Raw genomic sequence first — 18,469 nt, 5'->3', positions numbered from 1 at the left:
ACGAGATACCTCCTTTGGTTAAAAAGTATCATATTATTGTTTTTTTTTTTTAAATTTGTCTCAAGTCGTTAATGCGCTTTCCTTCCTGTGATTGGTAGGTGTCGATCCCTATCTCGAGTGTACGACTAATCCCTCCAATAAACGACGTCGTACTCTATCTGATACGATCGGGATTCCCTTTTGTTCTTTCCTGTTCTTCATTCGCTAGTTGGTACATGTGTACATTAAAATTTGTACTCAAACTTAATGTCAAATGTTGTCTCTATTCAAAGATTTTCGCAACTTTTGAATCGACGAGTCAATAATTTCATTAGTTTAATCGACTTTTTCATTATTTAAATTGTATTTCTCTTAGACAAAATATATGATTAATATTAGATTATGTTAATTTGATAAATTGTAACATTGAAAATATTAATTGGTTGGAGTTTCATTTAACTAATTTTCTATTAAAAAAAAATCCGAAGGAACAATATATTTTCTTTTGCACATGTTCATTTAATTCAAAAATAAGTACTTCTATTAATTTCTTCTCTTTTTTTCTTTTTTGGTTATTTCTCGGATCTATGATCGATAATGTTAGTGATGAAATGTGAACAGTCTTGTCGAGCATGTTATCATGGTAAGGGGACACATGAAAATATCATCATATATAATATAATTTTTTTTTTTCAAAATTACAATATTAACAAGTTCACGTCAATCTCGTTTATTACACCACGCCCCAAATTTGACAAAAAGAAAATAAAAACAAACGAGATTGTGAAAAAATATATATGTCGACCTCAAACTGAAGATACCCTTTTTGAAGACGTGAAATTCCTTGCTTGATTTTAAATTTTTTTACGTTTTTAAAAAAATTATGTATTGCTTATGGAAGTTTTAATGTTAATTTGTTGTGTGGTCAACAAATTTTAGTAATTTCTGACAGAAATCATATGGTCGAATGTCGATCATATTTTGTAGAAGAATTTTTTTATAATATACTATATTACAAAAAAAAATGTAGTCTCAATTTTAAATTAATATAGTTTTGATAGCAATGTTCGGAGTCGGGGCACGATTTTTTATGGCATACCATTATTTTTCAGCGGTATTATGTTATCATTTTATTGTCATATCAACGTTTCGATAAAAAATAAAAATAAAAAATATAAATTAATATACTAAGACATTGAATTGACCAACAACGCAATGAAAACTAAAAATATACCAGTTGCGTATATAAAAGGGACCTATCTACAGGCCAGTTGTCTTCCTCCTTCCCAATTTTTTTAGCTTGAAATTTGATTAATGCTTATCTGTATAATGGTTGAGAAATATATTTTATCCTTTATAACTTTTACGTTTATGTTTCTCTCTTTTTCAAATAAATTTTCGACACAACTGCTTGAAAATTATCTGGTTCATATTACGCGACTGGAATCCACGATATAACTTGTCATTGACAAGATCTTATGCACCCGATAAAAATCTCATTTTCCTTTACTAATAAATAAAATTACGTTTTAACCAATCCGTAAACTTGGTAAATCAAGTCAATCTTGATTGAGGCACCCAAAATATTAAAATTCGAGTTTGGTTGAGCTAAAGTGTTGAGATGACTCACGTTGATTTAATTAAGTTCTTGAAAGTTGTATATATGGACTTAGACAATATCTAACATACCACTTCACGCTCATGAATGTTCAGTTACAAGACATTAGCGAGTGATTCAAATGACAATCCAATATATAAAGATATGCTTGAGATCTATTATCATTAAGATCAGGGCTTCGGCTTTAACTTTACTCTCAAAAGCTAGTTCAAAGATATTATTTTTCAAGTCAATATATACAACTCTCAGGAACTTAATCCAGTCGATAAAACATTTAACACACATTTTTCATGCTTAGGAATGTACAAATGAAGCGAGCAGTTTGAAAAACATTAGTGGGTGGCCCATATGGAAGTCCAACTCTCAATGTTAACATGACATCAGAGCTCAGACTCACCGTTATGTGTTGGACTATCCTTGTGGGCCACCCAGTAATGTCTTGTGATCTTCATGCTATAGTTGTTCATTCATGTGCATGATGAGGTGTGTTAGATGTTTCACATCAGCTGGATTAAGTTCTTAAGAGTTGTATATATGAACTTAGACAATCATATCGATTTGAGATACCTTTTAGGAAAGAGTTAATCCAAGTCCATAATATTAACATGATATCAGATATCGGGCATACCGTTATGTGTTGAACTGCTTTTATGGGTTATCCGCTAATGTTTTGTAAACTTCACGCTCCAGTTGTTCAATTTTAACATGAGAGAGGTGTATTAGATATTCTACATCACTTGAATTAAGTTATTGTGAGTTATTTATATTGATTTGAAGAATCTTCTCTTTGATAGAGTTAAACCTAAGCTAATAATTTTTAACACTAAGGCTTGAAATTAACGATATGACTCAAGCTTGTTTCGTCGAGTTTAAATTATAAGTGATGTGAAACGATCATTGCCACTTATTTTATAACTGTACTCATTTTATAAAAAAAATGATAAATTTAAATTATAACTAGTAATCCTTCAATGATGTAAAAATAATACACAAATAAGTTATAGGTGTTCGTGAATAAAATTTTTAATAACTAATTTGAATATGAAATAAAATACCAATAAATAATCTAAAGTATATTTAAATAAAAAAACAACCCTTGTCTGTAGAGTGAAAAATTCATAGTGTATTTAGATCCTTCTTAAGTGGATTAAATGTTGTTCTTACCTAATATATTGTAAATTTTAAAGAATTGATATCAGTTAGACATGTAAAACCTCAGTTTTTTAGTTCGAAAATGATATACGTTCTTTTTTTAAAGCAGAAATTGATGTGTATATGAAATGATAGTAATTAAATCCGCTATGATTTGTTCTATTTCATTTTAATTTTATTATGTTTTTAATTCTGTTTTTAATTCTGAAAATTCCATTGTTGTTAACGTTTTGAAAATATAGTTTATGTTATGTTTGAAATTATGTTGTTTTTTTTTTAATCATTATTGTGCTGGAAAAATGATCCCCACTTGTTGGATGACTCTCGTAGCTCTTACAATCCTCTCCAAATGAGAATGAACTTGAGAATAAAGAGAGAACAAACTATGGGGATGCTGCTGGTTTTTCGGTCATGGCAAGTGCTACCAAATTAATTTTTTTTTTTTAATGAAATTGCCTCTATGAAAAAAATTGTACATGTACAAATACATTGAACATACCAGGAGATAATAAAATACAACATATGTTACCAAGATAATCAATCGTCTATACTAATGCATCAAATACATCAACCGAACGAGAAATACATCGAAATATGATAATTTTAATCTTTCTAATTATATCTTCCGTGTTTTTCTTCTCATTTTTAAACATTGCTCTATTTCTAAGATTCCAAACATGATAAACAGTCTCCTCAAAGCCCTTGCTACTATTTTTGTTTGTCGTTGCTGCTTTAAAATCCGAAACTAAAATAAAAATATGCTTACACAGTTCTCGCTTCAAAGGATTCGACTGAAAAAGCGCATAACGCTATGTTTGGTTTCATTTTATAATTGTTTTTTTTTTAAAATAAGAATTACACCGATTTTACCATTCTTTTGTCCCGTTTTTAAATTTTTTTTTTACTCTTTTTCGAAAATAACTCACAGATGCCATGGCATGCTACATCGTAAAATTCTGAAAGAGTAAGGGGCAGTAAGATAATTTCTCTGCTTGGAGTTGGGTAAAGCAGTAATAGTGCATTTATTTAAGTACAAAATGTGTAGGCAATCGACCCTATCGGCAGAGTCCGCATTTTTTAGAAACTCTCTCTCATCTCCCACTGTAACAAATATTGATTGCAAATAAAATAAATTGCCAATTTTTTTTTAAAAAAAATTATTTAATATATCTCAATACTCAAAGCAAATATTTTTAAATAAATTGTTCTGACTTAGATGTTAGAGTAGATATTATAATTTACTTCTTAATTAATGGATGAAAGAGACATGATTATTAGCATTAGTACACGTAAATAATTTAGGTATACTACCGAATACAGGAAAACCCCTCAAAGCCCGACATGTTCCTCAAATTTCCATCAAAATTATCATTAAATTAAAAAAGAAACCCATTTTTACTTTAGTGGGAAGCTCCAGGAGAAAGAGAAAGAAAAAACAAATTAAAGCTATGAGTTTTTTGCAGCCTTTCTTCTCTCCATATCTCCTCCTTTATAGCTGACAGATTTCTTTCTCACATCTCTCTCTCGTTTTCTATCATATAATATGTAATATAAAGTTGCTCTCTTGATTTCAGATATATATTCGGTGCAGTTTTCGACTTTTATTTTTATATATTATATTTTTTTTCAAGTGTAGTAGTTACTGTTGTTCTAGCTGACACTGTAGTTTTGAGATTGTGTCTCTCGAGGGAGATGTTGGAATATGAATGGGGGAATCCTTCAACGATAATGCTTTCTGGGGAAGAATCGATCCAAGATTCTGAACAGAACCGCCAACTTTTCGATCCTTACACCACTCACAACTTCTCTGAAACCACGGGTTTTGTTGACTCCGAGACACACTTCGGCGGCGTCGCCGCGGCAGCTCACCACCTGCAGTTTCATCATCCTCAGGTCCAGAACACGAACACCTACATCAATGATTTCTACGATACTCGCGTATATGGCGATGCTCTTTCTTCGTCGTGCCAGGCAGCACCGCCGCCTTCCATGCTCAGTCTTGAGCCCTTCGGTCCGACGGGATTCGCGGTGGTGCCGAAGAGTGAACCGATGGTGGGAGGGCTGGAATTCAACCCTGAGCTTAACGTCAGCGCGAGCAGAATCGGGCTTAATTTGGGCGGCAGGACTTACTTCGCCTCTTCGGAGGATGACTTTGTGAACCGGCTGTACCGCCGTTCGAGGACTCTTGAACCCGGCCCCGCGAACTCCCCCAGGTGCCAAGCCGAGGGCTGCAACGCTGACCTTAGCCATGCTAAACACTACCACCGCCGCCACAAGGTGTGTGAGTTCCACTCCAAAGCCACCACAGTCGTGGTCGCCGGTTTGACTCAGCGGTTCTGCCAACAATGCAGCAGGTTTCGTTTGTTTCAAATCACTAAACTCCCTCATAATAGTAACATTCGCAGTCAGTGCATCCCATTCAAGTTTTATATTTTACGCAAGGGTCACTTGAGCTACTACGTTCTAATGTCGTACATCAGCATTAGAACTTTGCCATCTATTACAACGGAATACAGACCCAATTCTTGGTATTTTTGATTGAATTTTCAAGATCCTGAAGTAAAATTTTGTTTTATTATTATATTATTTTGACCACTCCGTGGCTGGCGCATCGGTGAGCAATTCCCATGCATATCTCATTCTTGCAATATTCTGCAGTAATTTTTAGACATTGATCAGACGCAAAAGTCGCAATGATCGATAATGATGACAAAAAAGGTGCTTTGAAATTAGCAGTCATGGTGATTTAATAGTTAATGAACTGACTAAACTGCCCTCTTGGGGTATTTCAGGGGTTTGAAATACGCCAATGATTGAGCTGGGCATTTCTCTTCCGTGCATGGAGAGATCCCGAGGCCATATTCGTCCTTAAATTAATATTGCCCTCAAGTTTGATTCTCTTCAAGTTTGGTGTATCATTTTCCTTGTTATAGTAATGCGCAGCTTTTTCCGATCCTATTTTTCAATCTGTTCTCAGCTTTTTAGCATAATAAGTTATGTATGTGTGTGTGTAACATTATTTTGTTGACTAATAAATTTTCTTTCATTACATTGTGTGTTTTACACATTACAAGTTTGTGATATAAACTATTTCATGCTTTTTTTTACTAGTATTTTCACTAGAATTTTAAATGTTAGGTTCCATTTACTGTCGGAATTCGACAACGGGAAGCGAAGTTGCAGGAAAAGGCTAGCCGATCACAACCGGAGGAGGCGAAAATCCCAGCAAACGAATCAAGAAACCGGCAGCGCCAACAAATCTCAGCTTGAAAATAGCGGCCCCAATTCTTCTTCGGAAAACTTAACCTCGAGTAAGCATAAGGAATCCATGTTCGTTTTCTTAAGATCAAATTCATTCACGCTGTGATCAGAAACGAACTAAAAAAAATGTAGTTTGGCAAGTTAGCGGACTGCTCCTCCTCCCCTTGTTTGTATTGCTTTTTATACATTAACATATATAGTAACTAAAATCTCAGGGTCACCGCCAGATTCGGAGCCTCATCCCTCCTCGGTCACGGTTGCTGTTTCGCCACCTAGAATTTCACTGGATTGCTTGGGACACAAATACTATAGAAGTGGCTCAGGCACAGGCGCTGCATCTTATTCAACTGCATCAACAAGTTCACTCGACTTTTCGAACCGGTCTTAATCTAGCAGGACAATCGCTTAAGTTTCACCATCCTACTTGCTACTAATAAACATAGCACTGCAGAACTTCAATCTAAGAAAAGTAAAATATGTTTAATTAATTTATATATATATATATATATATATATCCTAATTCTAGTGTTTTACCAATATATATGTACATGGATATCTGTGTTAGGCATGAATATATATGCCATTAAATGTGTGCCTTATATGAATATTCATTCCCAGGATTAGAAAACCCAGTTTGTGTCCTCAAATATAGCTTTAAAAATTAGAAAAAAATGTTCCAGGTGGGAAGGGTTTATTTTTGCAGGCAACTATCATGCTGCTCTATTACTATTTAAGGCTACTGCATTATTTTATTTCTGTCTTGCACTTGGATATTTTCTGGTGGGGGTAAAAGAAAGAAATAGGGTAAAGGAAAGAGAATATCTTTTTTCCTTTTTTACTGTGGTAAGCTAGAATTAAGTCAAATAAAGATGCATGATAGTAACCAACTTGTAATTTATGTTTGAGTATGTCTCTTGTGAGATGGTTTCACGAATTTTTAACTGTGAGACGGGTCAATCTTATCGATATTCACAATAAAAAGTATTACTCTTAGCATAAAAAATAATATTTTTTCATGGATAACCAAAATAAGAGATCTATCTCATAAAATACGAATCGTGAGATCGTTTCAGACAAGTTTTTGCCTTTATTGTTCTGTTTTATTTTTTGATAATTAATGTAACCAACTTGTAAAAAATAATTTGGGATTCTCATTTAATGGAATGCACAACAATGAATGCGTTTGAAATAAATTTAAAATAATTTAGTAAATTTGTGTGGTTCATTAAAAAAATAATAATTATGCAAATAATAATCTATTATTATTCTTCGAGTTGGTTATGAGCTCATAATATTTCCACAAATTATTAAACGCTCAAGTACCGAGAACTGTATATCTAAATGCTAAGGGCAACTCCAACGCTGTTTCAAAATGATGTAAACGCAGCATTCAATGCTCCAATGGGGCTGCACCTCTCCCCCTGCGCCAGGGGTCATTTTTTTTTAATTTTAATTTTTAATTTTTTTAAATGTGTATTTATTAAAAATTGTAAATATTATAAAATAATAGTATAATATTTATTTTAATAATTAGATATTTAATCCTAAAAATTTTAAAAAATATAATTGTTGATTTTTAAAATATTTATTTATTTATGTTAATTATTAATATTTAAAAACTAATTTGATTTAATGATTTTTAATTAATATAATTTAATACAAAAAATTATTATAACAATACAATTCATAACTAAAATGAAAAATATAATTGAAATACAAATGCAATTTGAAACACATAATTCAAATACAAATATAATAATCGAAAGAAAATACATTTAGAAAAATTTATTAATAATAAAACATTAGTCATAATTTAAATATATTAAATAAAATATAATAATTAATATATGTAAAGTAAATGAAATATTTCGAGAATATTCTTTTTGGTGTAAGATTTGAAGTAAATGAGTTGGAGATGAATGTTATATTTGGTGCAGAAATCGCACTATTTTAGTGTAAAATTTAAAATAGATTTTGTGGTTGGAAATGGCCTAAGCGCACACAAAATATAATTTGATACATTAGAAAAAGTGTATTAATAAGAGTATCATTATTATTCAAGTTAGATTTTAATAATAATAAATTTGTGTGAGACGGTCTCACGGGTCGTATTTTGTGAGGTAGATATCTTATTTGGGTCATCCATGAAAAATTATTACTTTTTATACTAAAAATATTATTTTTTATCGTAAATATCGATAGGGTTGACCCGTCTCACAGATAAAGATTCGTGAGACCGTCTCACAAGAGACATACTCTTTAATAAATGGTCACATAAAATTTAGCTTGCATTTTTTTTATACAAGTAATAGATTATTATATATTAATATTTCAAGAATAAATACAAGCAATAATCAACCTTAAACATTAAAAAAAATCATTTACCACTTTTTGCACAACATTTTTTCCTCAAACGATTCTACAAAAAAACAGAAGTCCAAGTGCCGCCTATCAATTAGTTCGCATATTAATTAATGTTATTAAATATATAATTTCTTGTCCAACAGTATGTTATATATTTTTTAAATTGAATTTGAATGAAAATTTAATAAGGGAAAATAAATAAAATATTAAAGTAGCCTGAAATTATAAATTAGGGCAATAAAGATTTCAAATTGGCCACTGATATATTTCCAACCGCACTCAACGTTTTAAATAAAACATCAATAATGTGCACCGTACAATAATTCCAAATCATTTAAACTCAAACATTCATTCTTCTTTCAGTTTTGTAGCTATATACATAAAAAAATTGGTCGATAATTTATAGTTTATTTGACACAAAAATAAAAAATGTAGAATGTGATTTCGAGTTCAAATCTGATCATACAAATCCTTCCACATGCTAAAAAAATGGCATTAAAGACGTTAGGTATGTTCAGAATATGAGACATTAATATCGTACCCGTCACGTGGAAAGCACGTGATTCCTTTTTCAGGTTGGTGCCCACGAACGTTCGTGGGTTCTGTCGTAAGATGTCTAATTTTATTTTTACATACACCCCTGAAGTTTGTATTAATCTTATATTTAGCTCTTAAAAATGTAAGATACTTATTAGTGTAAAATAGCTATTTTCACAAATCTCAAGAGGATAAATGCAACATTTAATTATACTTGGACTTTTAGCTACTACAAATCTCAGAGGTGATTGATATAATTATCCTTAAATTTTTATATGAAACTTATTTAATTTTCATTTAGGGATTTTTTTAAGAAATTCATTATTCTCGGACACGTAGCGAGCCAAAAACAGTGGGCCAGGCCTGCTACAAAAATATCTGGGCCAGCCCCATTGAGACTGGTTTGCGTTAATGTCGTGAAGAAGACGATAAACTCTTGCACTTCAATAAGTAAAAGGTAGTGAAATTCAAATCGCAAGTAAATGAATTTAAAATTAACAATTATAGACCCCCATGTGTATTGGAGTAAACGGGGGATACATCACATGTGACTGATTACGAGCATTAAATGGTTTTTCTTGTAATTTCAATAGTTTTTATTATTATACTTTGACTTTTATGGTAGAAATTTTTTTTTGAAACAACTTTTATGATAGAATTTAAGTCGATCGCATCCACAAAATTCGTTATTAAAAAATTATCAAAAAATCTTATGAAACTGCTTATTAATCAACGGTAAGACATATCTTCAATTCGACCAGCATCACGAATTTCACCCCATGACAACTTCTTTCCATGTATATGGTATACGATTCCATTCCAGAAGCAACAAATGTGCAAATTAAGGAACCCGAATCTTATTCCTATAATAGTTAATTTAACAATATCAAATTATCAATCAAATCAAGATGATTTCAATAAAAAAAATAATAGCAATAATTTTTTCAAATGTATGAATGAAGCTAACGGCATTTTAAGAAGAGAAGAATAATCTTCGATTGAATAGTTTTTTTTTTAGTATGAATATTTGATCGAATGATTTTTTTAGTCAAAAATTTATTTCATATGTTGTTTATATAAATTTTAGCGGAATCAATTGTTTTCATACTTTACTCTTGATAAAATACTTGACATATGAGTTGAATGTTATGACTATAAATTTTACCATGTACAAAAAATAAAAACACATAAGAACCTGCGATCGTTATCTTTCAATATGTACGAGGTAAATCTCTAAGCGGATTGATTGCAAACAAAGTTAGTCAGATAAACTTTACTGATCAATTCATGTGTGACAAACTCATCTGAAAAAATATTGATAAAGAGAATCAAACTCCTTAATTTTGATTAAACAGTCACCTATTTTATCGATTGGAATTCATCGTAACAACATTATTGATAACACTAAAAATGTACAAGCTTTTTATGTGCTAATTTATCCGTCATTTTGCGTGATTGGGTTGTCGTTTGAAATTTCGTCGACAAGAAAATAAAAGAGAGCATTAATTGCCGATATATGACACAAAATTTGGAAATTTTAATGAAAATATATAATTTCACGTTATTCTATAATTATCAAAACAGAAACACGTGCAATTATTTAAACGACTTTGTAACCGTTGATCCCACGCTAAGCATCCACGCAAAACAAAAGAGTGTAATTTAAGGATATGCCCACAGAATTTTGTTCTTCCCTCCTCAAATACGCATTCTCGCGTTTTTTCCCCTTAATTACCGTCACTCGATCTTCGCATTTTTCACTCCCTCTTGCAACCACGACAATAAGGTGAGAACCAGATCTTGTTTTCCTGCAGGTTTCTCATTTTCTTGATCTGGGAAATTCTTGATTTCACGATCTCTGTTTTAGCTTATGTGACCACAACGTTCTGCGAGGATTTCCCGCTTCTGATTTATTGAATTTATCGGGTTTTCTATCTTAGATGCGTCGCTTTGTGTGCATGATCTGATATGATTATTTCGGTCAATAGTTGGATGACCGGGGACTGGAATTTTTTCTGCGTTTTTTCTTGTCATTTGCTTGGGATAGTTGTTTAGCCGGATTCTCGAACCAAATCTTCTTGAGGAATTCGAATTTTCATTCCAATATGGGAATCTCGTTTGTGAAAATGGGATGGCTTTCTGGGATCTGCTGATTTTATCGAGATTAATGGTTCATTTGTTGGAATTTCAAGCTTCTCTTTATGTTAGATTTTGTGCTGTCTATGCTTTCAGTGCTGAAATAATTTCATACGTTGGTTAAGTAGATCTGAACAATTTCTCAATTTTGTGAAGTCCCTTTTAAGATTCACTTGTAATGACCACCGAATCGTGGTCATTTTTCAGATATGAAGCTTCTATCGGTGAACTCATCTTGAATGGATACGATGTGTCGTGGTCAATAGACCACACCAGAGTGAAAAGACATCTATTTTATGTGTTCATATATGCTTATATGCAGTATCATAAGCCTTCGACTTTCAATAGTTTAACGTTTATTGATTAGAGACGTTGAATGGTGAAGATTACAGACTTCGCGGTATAAGTATTTGAATGTGTTCCAACGTAGCATTCAGGCGCTATCTTTTATCTGCTCATTGATCTTTTCTTTGAGAGTGAAGATGAGTATTTGAATGTTTATTGTTACAATTTTCACTAAATCTGAGGATTGTTTGCTACTTGGATCTGAATTGATCTGATTAATGTTCTCAACATTGGTACTTCTGGTCTCTTTGCCATGTGATTTTTTATCATTTGTTTGTATTGTAGGATAATAGTTTTTACGAATTACATAAATCCTAACTGCACGGCCTATATCTTGTGCTTGCAGATAATTTGTTACAATCGCTTTATAGACAATCATGGGTACTGTACTTGATGCTGCAAAAGAGGTATTTATGTTTGCTTTGCATCGAGATTTTCTTTAAATATTGTTGCGAGTCGTGTCTATAATTTTACCCCAGTCAAGAATTAGAAATTAAAGGTGCAGTTCCTTGTAATTTTTCTTTTAATTTACTGTATATAAGATAGCTTGTGAAGATTTTGTTGAGAAAGGCAATCCTGACTTCAACCATGGGTGATGGGGCATATTAACTTTCTATTTTCCTGAGTGAAAGTTCAGATAAAATTTTCTATCCTCTCTCTTTGTGCACATTAGTTCTTCACAGGCATATATATGCAAGTATATATACTTCTGTTAAATCATGCATTCATATATACGCAAAATTCTGACTTCAACCATGGGGCATGATAACTTACTTCTTGTTCATCTCCAGATAGAATAAAGTAAAATTGCAAAATTCTGTGGACAGAGTCCTTATATATAAATAAAATTTGGTGCAGGAAACAATTGGAAGTGGAACAAACAAGAGCGTAACAGTTATTTTTGTCCTCGGTGAGTGTTTTTGTTTTGATTATATACCCCTGTATTCTTACAGTTTTTATTCTCTTTAGGGTCTTTAAGATAATCAGGTGGAAAATAATCTTTTGTTCTTCCTCTCTTTGGTAATTTTGCAACTCAATTAAAAACGAGAGCAAGAATAATCGAAACAAATTTCATGGTGAAGATTGTTTTTCTCAAATAATCTGCATCTTTTGTGTAATTAATGAACCTTTTTTTTTCTCTCGAGCTTCAAATTCTGATGCTTTTCTGACTTATGGGTTGTTTCTCTGTTCTAACTCGAGTAGGTGGCCCTGGCAGTGGGAAGGGAACCCAATGTGCAAATATCGTCGAAAATTTTGGATTTACCCATCTTAGTGCTGGTGATCTTCTCAGAGCTGAGATAAAATCTGGTTCTGAAAATGGGTATGTACCCATTGTAACCCCAACACTCTAGAATCAGTAGTGAATTTCGTCAAAATAAATAATTTAGTTGAATTTTTTGAAATTTCTTCTGAACAAATAAGGTTTTGAATTGACTTTCTAATGTGCTGTAATTTCATTCTTGACCCTAGGCCCTCTTTCTTTGTTTGGTACTAGAAAGATTTTTGTATTTAAGACAACCTTGTTTTACATTGCCAATCACTGATTAGTTCTTATTTTCTAAAACTGGTTTACGGAATCTCTGAATTGCATGCCTAGCGAATGTGATAGTAATATTGTGATCGATATAGTTGCTTTATTTTAAAGATATAGGTCTGTGTCAAAGGAACTCTATCTAAAAGTAATGCTGTGATTTTTTAACTGCTCAGTCTGGATAAACTATAATTCCTTTATGTTGCTTTGAAATAAATTGTTGCAGTCAGATACCATTTACAATTGTTCACCAACAGTTTGTCTCATGATATGTAGCACTATGATTGATAACATGATCAAGGAGGGGAAAATTGTACCTTCAGTGGTGACGATTAAGCTTCTCCAAAGAGCAATACAGGAAAATGGAAACGACAAGTTTCTTATTGATGGCTTCCCTCGCAATGAGGAGAATCGTGCAGCATTTGAGTCTGTTGTAAGTCTTTTTTTATACCTCTTCAAATCCCTCAAGGCAATATGTCAAAGTTTATTTTATCATAAAGTCATGTTTCAAATGCTTGAGTAGGCTCATTTCATTGAAGGTTCTGAAACTAACGTTAGTTATTACTAATTTTTCCCTCACTTTCATCTGATCCTCTCCGGCTTTGTATTCCAGACAGGAATTGAGCCAGAATTTGTGCTTTTCTTTGATTGCTCGGAAGAGGAGATGGAGAGGCGCCTGTTGAACAGGAACCAGGTTTGACACATCTTTCATTGATTTTGTTGGCAAATTTTTACACTTCTCTTGAATCTTCATCCAGTTGTGTGATATTGCTTGTTGTTTTGTTCTTTCCTTGCTTGAAGGGTAGAGTAGATGATAACATTGAGACAATAAGGAAGAGGTTTAAGGTCTTTTTGGAATCTAGTCTACCTGTGATCGAGTATTACAATGCAAAGGGGAAAGTCAGAAAGGTAAAGTTCCCTTTCATACTACCCTCAATCATAGGTGCACAGGAAAGTTCAGAACACAATATTCTTTTCCGCCCTGCTCTCTTACATATGGGAGTAGTGAGTACCAAGGAATGTAATTGCTGTGTGAAGCAGAAGGATTTATTGGTTTTTGGGAAGGGCGAAACTTGTATTTTATAAACTTACATACCTTTTGCCATTTGACGAGGTTCTACTTCCCCTTCTCTCCCCACACCGAGTCTTCCAACTATTATCTCCTAAGGATGAAGATTTTGGTTGTTTTTAACTTATGCTTCTTTTAATATAGATTGATGCTACAAAGCCAATTGAAGAAGTTTTTGAGGACGTGAAGTCAGTTTTCACCACATTAGGCGACAAGGTAAAGCAGCATCATGCTTTAAAGAACTGCCTTCAATTTAATTCATGGAGAAGGAAATTTGTAAATTGGTTACCAAAATGCTGTTGGATGAGGTGTATGATAAAATGGCACATTTGTCTTTAATGAATCTAAGAGAAATGCTCTTAAGGTTTGATATTTGTATGTAATTGGAATGAATTGATAATCATCAATTATTTATGTACTAATTTGTATTTATGCCATCTTCCTACAAACCTTGCAATCACAGTGTAAGACTGTTAGGTAAGAGATTACCACAGAAAACACGGCCCATGCAGGTGGCAAATGCTTTGTATTAAGACTCGAACAAATGGAAAATGAAATGGTAAAAATGCCAACAATTTAATATGAAAGCGGATTTCGTTATCTCTTGACGAAGATTATCCAGGATGTTCCTGAGAATTTAACTATGTTTGCATCAGGTAGTAAGGCTACTCCGTATTTCGTCACTCAGTGTGTCGAACAGAATATTTAGCTGTGATATGACATGCATCATTTGTGAGACGAACACTTCATGCTGTTAATAGATTTCTTTCCTAAATTGTGACAGGTTGCTGCATAGAGTTGCAACTTCAGCCATGATATTTGCTGCAGATTCAGTCCGGGTATATCACCAAAAATTGCTTTGATGTTATTTCGTTTTATTTCCTGATTTCTTTTCTTCACATCCATAGAAGAATATTTAGTAGTTTGAAATTTTTCTTTGATATTCACCCGGTGGCCTTTATGTTTTGTGCAATGGAAGGAGTTGTTTTAACTAAATGGAGTTAGCTTGTGTTGCAATATGTTTAAGTGATACATCATTGTACTAAATTCTGACCTGCTTGGCTATTATGCCATCCTCGCATCGTTAACGTAAATTGCCCACGACTATGGATTTTCTTCTGCAGGTGGTCGGATTTTCGCAATACTCTTCGGAAGTTGATGTTCTCCGTTAGTTTGTTTATACAGGCTTACTTTTCGATTTTGTTTTGATATGAAAATAATATTGATGATGATGTGAACCAAATAATTATAGCTGTGATGAGTTTTTACTGGTATTTGTCACTGTATCTGACATTCTAAATGACTTATTTGTTCTTACAGAAATCTATCACATAATTTAGGACCTGAGAGGCTTGTTAATGTTGAGATGCGTCTTATTGCATGGACTTTGACGTTATTCCATAGTGAATCTCACCCCATATTCGAAAAAAATACAAACCATAACATGATTTTCATCATGTTATCTGTGGGAAATCAAAAAAATCATCACACTCATGAAATCACGTCAGATACGTTTGCATCTAAAATAAAGGACGACACACACACACACACAAACCAACATACCCGCATAAATTGTTGCATTAAACACAAGCAAGGATAAATGGCAGATGTTTCGACTTCATTCTTCTGGCTTCGATTAATAAGAAAGGGGACGAAACCCGTGCTCGAGGCTGGCTTGCCAGATCTTCTCGGTATCAAACATCGTGTTTCCATATTCATTCACGTTCCATTCTTTCATGGCATGGAGGATTCCGGCTATTCGCCATGCACTCATCACTCTTCTTGGCAACCAGTTCTGACATTTAAACAAATGATCAAAAGATTTCAAGTGAATTGATAGATATTTTTTCCCGGAAAATAACATTAGACCCATAGGACCGCACAAGGGAGACTATACGTATACAATGAAGTTCATTAATCACTTTATATTCATTTCTCTATGAAACGGATTAACCAAATTAAATTGCGAGATAAATCTCATACGTAGTTTTATAAACCATTTTGAACGATCCTTCGACAAATGACAGGAGTATTACGAATTTGTATGATCGGGTATGGTAAACTATAAGTTTTACATGTCAAGAAACAAGATGAAACTGGGAGACTTTTCATCTCTAACCTCACAAGAGTCGACGTTTTCAAGATTCTTGGGAGCCAACATTGCTGGTGTATAGGTGTAGAAGCAGTCCCTGCGCAGCTTCTTAGGAGGAAACTGCGAAAAGGGAATGAAAGTTGTTCCTTTCGGGGCCTCAAGCTGCTCCTCTTCGTTTAGTCCATCTCCGACAAGCCATATCTGCTCAAATAATCACCAATTCTTTACTCATTTAGATATCTATAATACAGGAGGCAAAAATAAAATAAGAGAGAAGTAAATTTAACCTTCGGAACACTGGTTTTGGAGAGAACTAAATTTTTTGCAGCCTCCTTGCTAAGCCTTGCTTTTAGACTTTGATAATCATCTTCACGTAGTGTAAATACCTATTATGTTCGTAATTTTTAATACCAAATGAAATGGGAACATCATAGTTCTATCATTTTTTCATGTCTGTAACAAAAAAGTATGCATATATTTTTATCTTTATTCAATAGAATTATGCCATAATCAATGCTGAATCATACAGCTTTTTCAAGGATATTTTTTCCATATATTTCATTGGGATAAAAGAGCATTTCAATCTGATCACGTCATAGCTTTTCATAACCGAAAGGCTTTAAAATCCCTATATATTTGTTAACATACCTGGATACCATGTTGGCACAAATCAAGAGCAATAACATAAGCAACCTTCGATAAGTCTCCCCTTAGGACCACCTGAGTTGTACCTTTTGGGATGCTGTTCAACACCACAGCGACAGCTAAACTACTCCCATCTACGAGCTTCACCTTCAAACCAGGGTGCTTTCTCACGAAAAGCTCACCACTTCCATTAAGCCCTTCTTCCTGCGTACGTACATGAAAGTTTGAAAGATAGAAATATGTTACAAGGTCTTGTTTTTTTTTTTTTTTTTTCTTTCGGAGAATGTAAATGTTGTAGATTTGATTCTTGCCTGATTCAATAGGCCCAGGCTCAACACCTTGATGCCCTTCTCCTCAGCTTCAGTTATTGCATCCTGAATCATCTTATTGATGGACTCCCTTTGCCATTTCATGTAATACTACAAGCAATCACGTAACCAACTATATATTAATCTCATTCAGAGGTTGAATGAAATATTAAAAATTTGGTGGGACAAAACCCCAGAAAAATGTTATTAGTAAACCTTTTGTACGTGCGTTCTACTATCCCATAGGCCATATATATCGGGTTGTGGAAAACTCAAGTTATGAAGTATTCATACATAAGCTCGTACAATGTTAAATTAGTTGTAGGGAGGACTAATATGAATGAGCGACTCATCGAGTCCACCGAGAAAGTCTTTATGTAGCTAGCCTCCTTACCTTGTGGGCTCAACATAATATTATAAAGCAGAGTCTATCGTCCGCCACGGACATTCTAAACATATGTCTACCAGGGAAGAATGAATGCATATCTCCGGTGCAGAAGCTTGAAACAGTTGTAAGATTGTGTAATGTACGTCTCTAGCTATTTCGACAATTCGTTGCGCAAAGTTAATATGCATGTCCAAACGCATGTGAAGTAGTTATATATACTAAGAATTATATTGTTAAGAGTCTAGCTAGCCAGTAGATTCCATAGTGTAGCCCCTGCAGCTACGGTATGAAAATGGCCAGTCTCTTTGCATTTTGATTAAAATGGTGTATAAGAACTAAAAATATGTATGTAACATATATAGAGATATGGAAGCAACGTTTACTTGAACAGTATATTTCGGAATCGCCCACGTCTGCAATTTTAGGTCATTGAAGATGTTCCTCTCAACAATAAACGAACGTCCATAAATCCTCGCGATCATCATAGACCAAAGCGTGACGGGCCACATCAACCTTAAGTACCACTTCGACTTATGAGGTTCCGAGGCCAAATATGCGAAACCTAGGCGAAGATAATATATGGACTCGGGTGTAGTTAGATGCGTCAAGTACACCACATCGGGGGTGTCTTCCTTTCGTTGAAGTGAAGTTTCATACAACGTGTCTGAAGATTTGTCCATCGTACCATAGATATAGTCGTATAATGGCATGAAAAGGCAGTAATTGGTTCGAAACTGTGTGTGATGAAGGGAATGATACCTGTGTCAAGAAATAAGTAAGTTCGTTTTAGTCCTATAATACACAAAGGTCATGCACATATTGAGCTTATTCTCGATATTAAAACAGTAAACTTCATCTCACTTTTGGTACAGTAAACTTGATAGCCAAAAAAACCCTTCATCCATGTAATAAAAAAAATAGCGAGCGTTTTATATATTTCCAAAGACGGGTAGGTGTCTCAAGGGGCTAAGGGTCGTAGCTATAGGTCATTAGGCATTAGCTAGGGAGGTTGAAGATGACCTCTTAATAAAAATTTAATATATA

The 18,469-nt window shown here is 33.5% G+C and overlaps 3 protein-coding genes across 5 annotated transcripts in view; 2 read left to right on the top strand and 1 right to left on the bottom strand.

Moving 5' to 3' along the window:
* The first annotated feature begins 4,101 nt into the window (after positions 1 to 4,101).
* LOC140960193 (squamosa promoter-binding-like protein 8) lies at positions 4,102 to 6,675 on the top strand. Of its 2 annotated transcripts, none has more exons than XM_073418358.1 (3): positions 4,102 to 5,103; positions 5,888 to 6,060; positions 6,238 to 6,675. In XM_073418358.1, exons 1-3 carry the CDS (start codon positions 4,442 to 4,444, stop codon positions 6,396 to 6,398), a joined length of 996 nt encoding a protein of 331 aa, XP_073274459.1. In that variant the 5' UTR covers positions 4,102 to 4,441; the 3' UTR covers positions 6,399 to 6,675. The 2 variants fall into 2 exon arrangements, with proteins under 2 accessions (XP_073274459.1, XP_073274454.1); XM_073418353.1 differs by having other exon boundaries at positions 4,104 to 5,103; positions 6,226 to 6,674.
* A 3,832-nt stretch (positions 6,676 to 10,507) lies between these two features.
* On the top strand, positions 10,508 to 15,295 carry LOC140970649 (UMP-CMP kinase 3-like). 2 transcript variants are annotated; one of them, XM_073432463.1, is made up of 10 exons: positions 10,508 to 10,697; positions 11,739 to 11,799; positions 12,251 to 12,302; positions 12,596 to 12,713; positions 13,200 to 13,356; positions 13,537 to 13,617; positions 13,725 to 13,832; positions 14,137 to 14,208; positions 14,777 to 14,831; positions 15,117 to 15,295. In XM_073432463.1, exons 2-9 carry the CDS (start codon positions 11,770 to 11,772, stop codon positions 14,786 to 14,788), a joined length of 630 nt encoding a protein of 209 aa, XP_073288564.1. In that variant the 5' UTR covers positions 10,508 to 10,697; positions 11,739 to 11,769; the 3' UTR covers positions 14,789 to 14,831; positions 15,117 to 15,295. The 2 variants fall into 2 exon arrangements, with proteins under 2 accessions (XP_073288564.1, XP_073288563.1); XM_073432462.1 differs by lacking the exon at positions 15,117 to 15,295 and having other exon boundaries at positions 14,777 to 15,022.
* A 277-nt stretch (positions 15,296 to 15,572) lies between these two features.
* Positions 15,573 to 18,469, bottom strand: part of LOC140970648 (very-long-chain aldehyde decarbonylase CER1-like) — a 10,830-nt gene continuing 7,933 nt past the window's right edge. The window contains exons 5-10 of the mRNA XM_073432461.1: positions 17,809 to 18,184; positions 17,041 to 17,148; positions 16,733 to 16,933; positions 16,372 to 16,470; positions 16,112 to 16,285; positions 15,573 to 15,787 (exon numbers count right to left, since the gene is read on the bottom strand). Coding sequence (XP_073288562.1) covers positions 15,629 to 15,787; positions 16,112 to 16,285; positions 16,372 to 16,470; positions 16,733 to 16,933; positions 17,041 to 17,148; positions 17,809 to 18,184 — 1,117 coding nt within the window. The 3' untranslated portion in view covers positions 15,573 to 15,628. The remainder of the gene's footprint in view (positions 15,788 to 16,111; positions 16,286 to 16,371; positions 16,471 to 16,732; positions 16,934 to 17,040; positions 17,149 to 17,808; positions 18,185 to 18,469) is intronic.

Source organism: Primulina huaijiensis, chromosome 2 (genome assembly GCF_012295235.1).
Source record: "Primulina huaijiensis isolate GDHJ02 chromosome 2, ASM1229523v2, whole genome shotgun sequence".
Lineage (NCBI taxonomy): Eukaryota > Viridiplantae > Streptophyta > Magnoliopsida > Lamiales > Gesneriaceae > Primulina > Primulina huaijiensis.
Note: the sequence above shows the minus strand (reverse complement) of the source record. Positions and strands in the feature narration are given on the sequence as shown.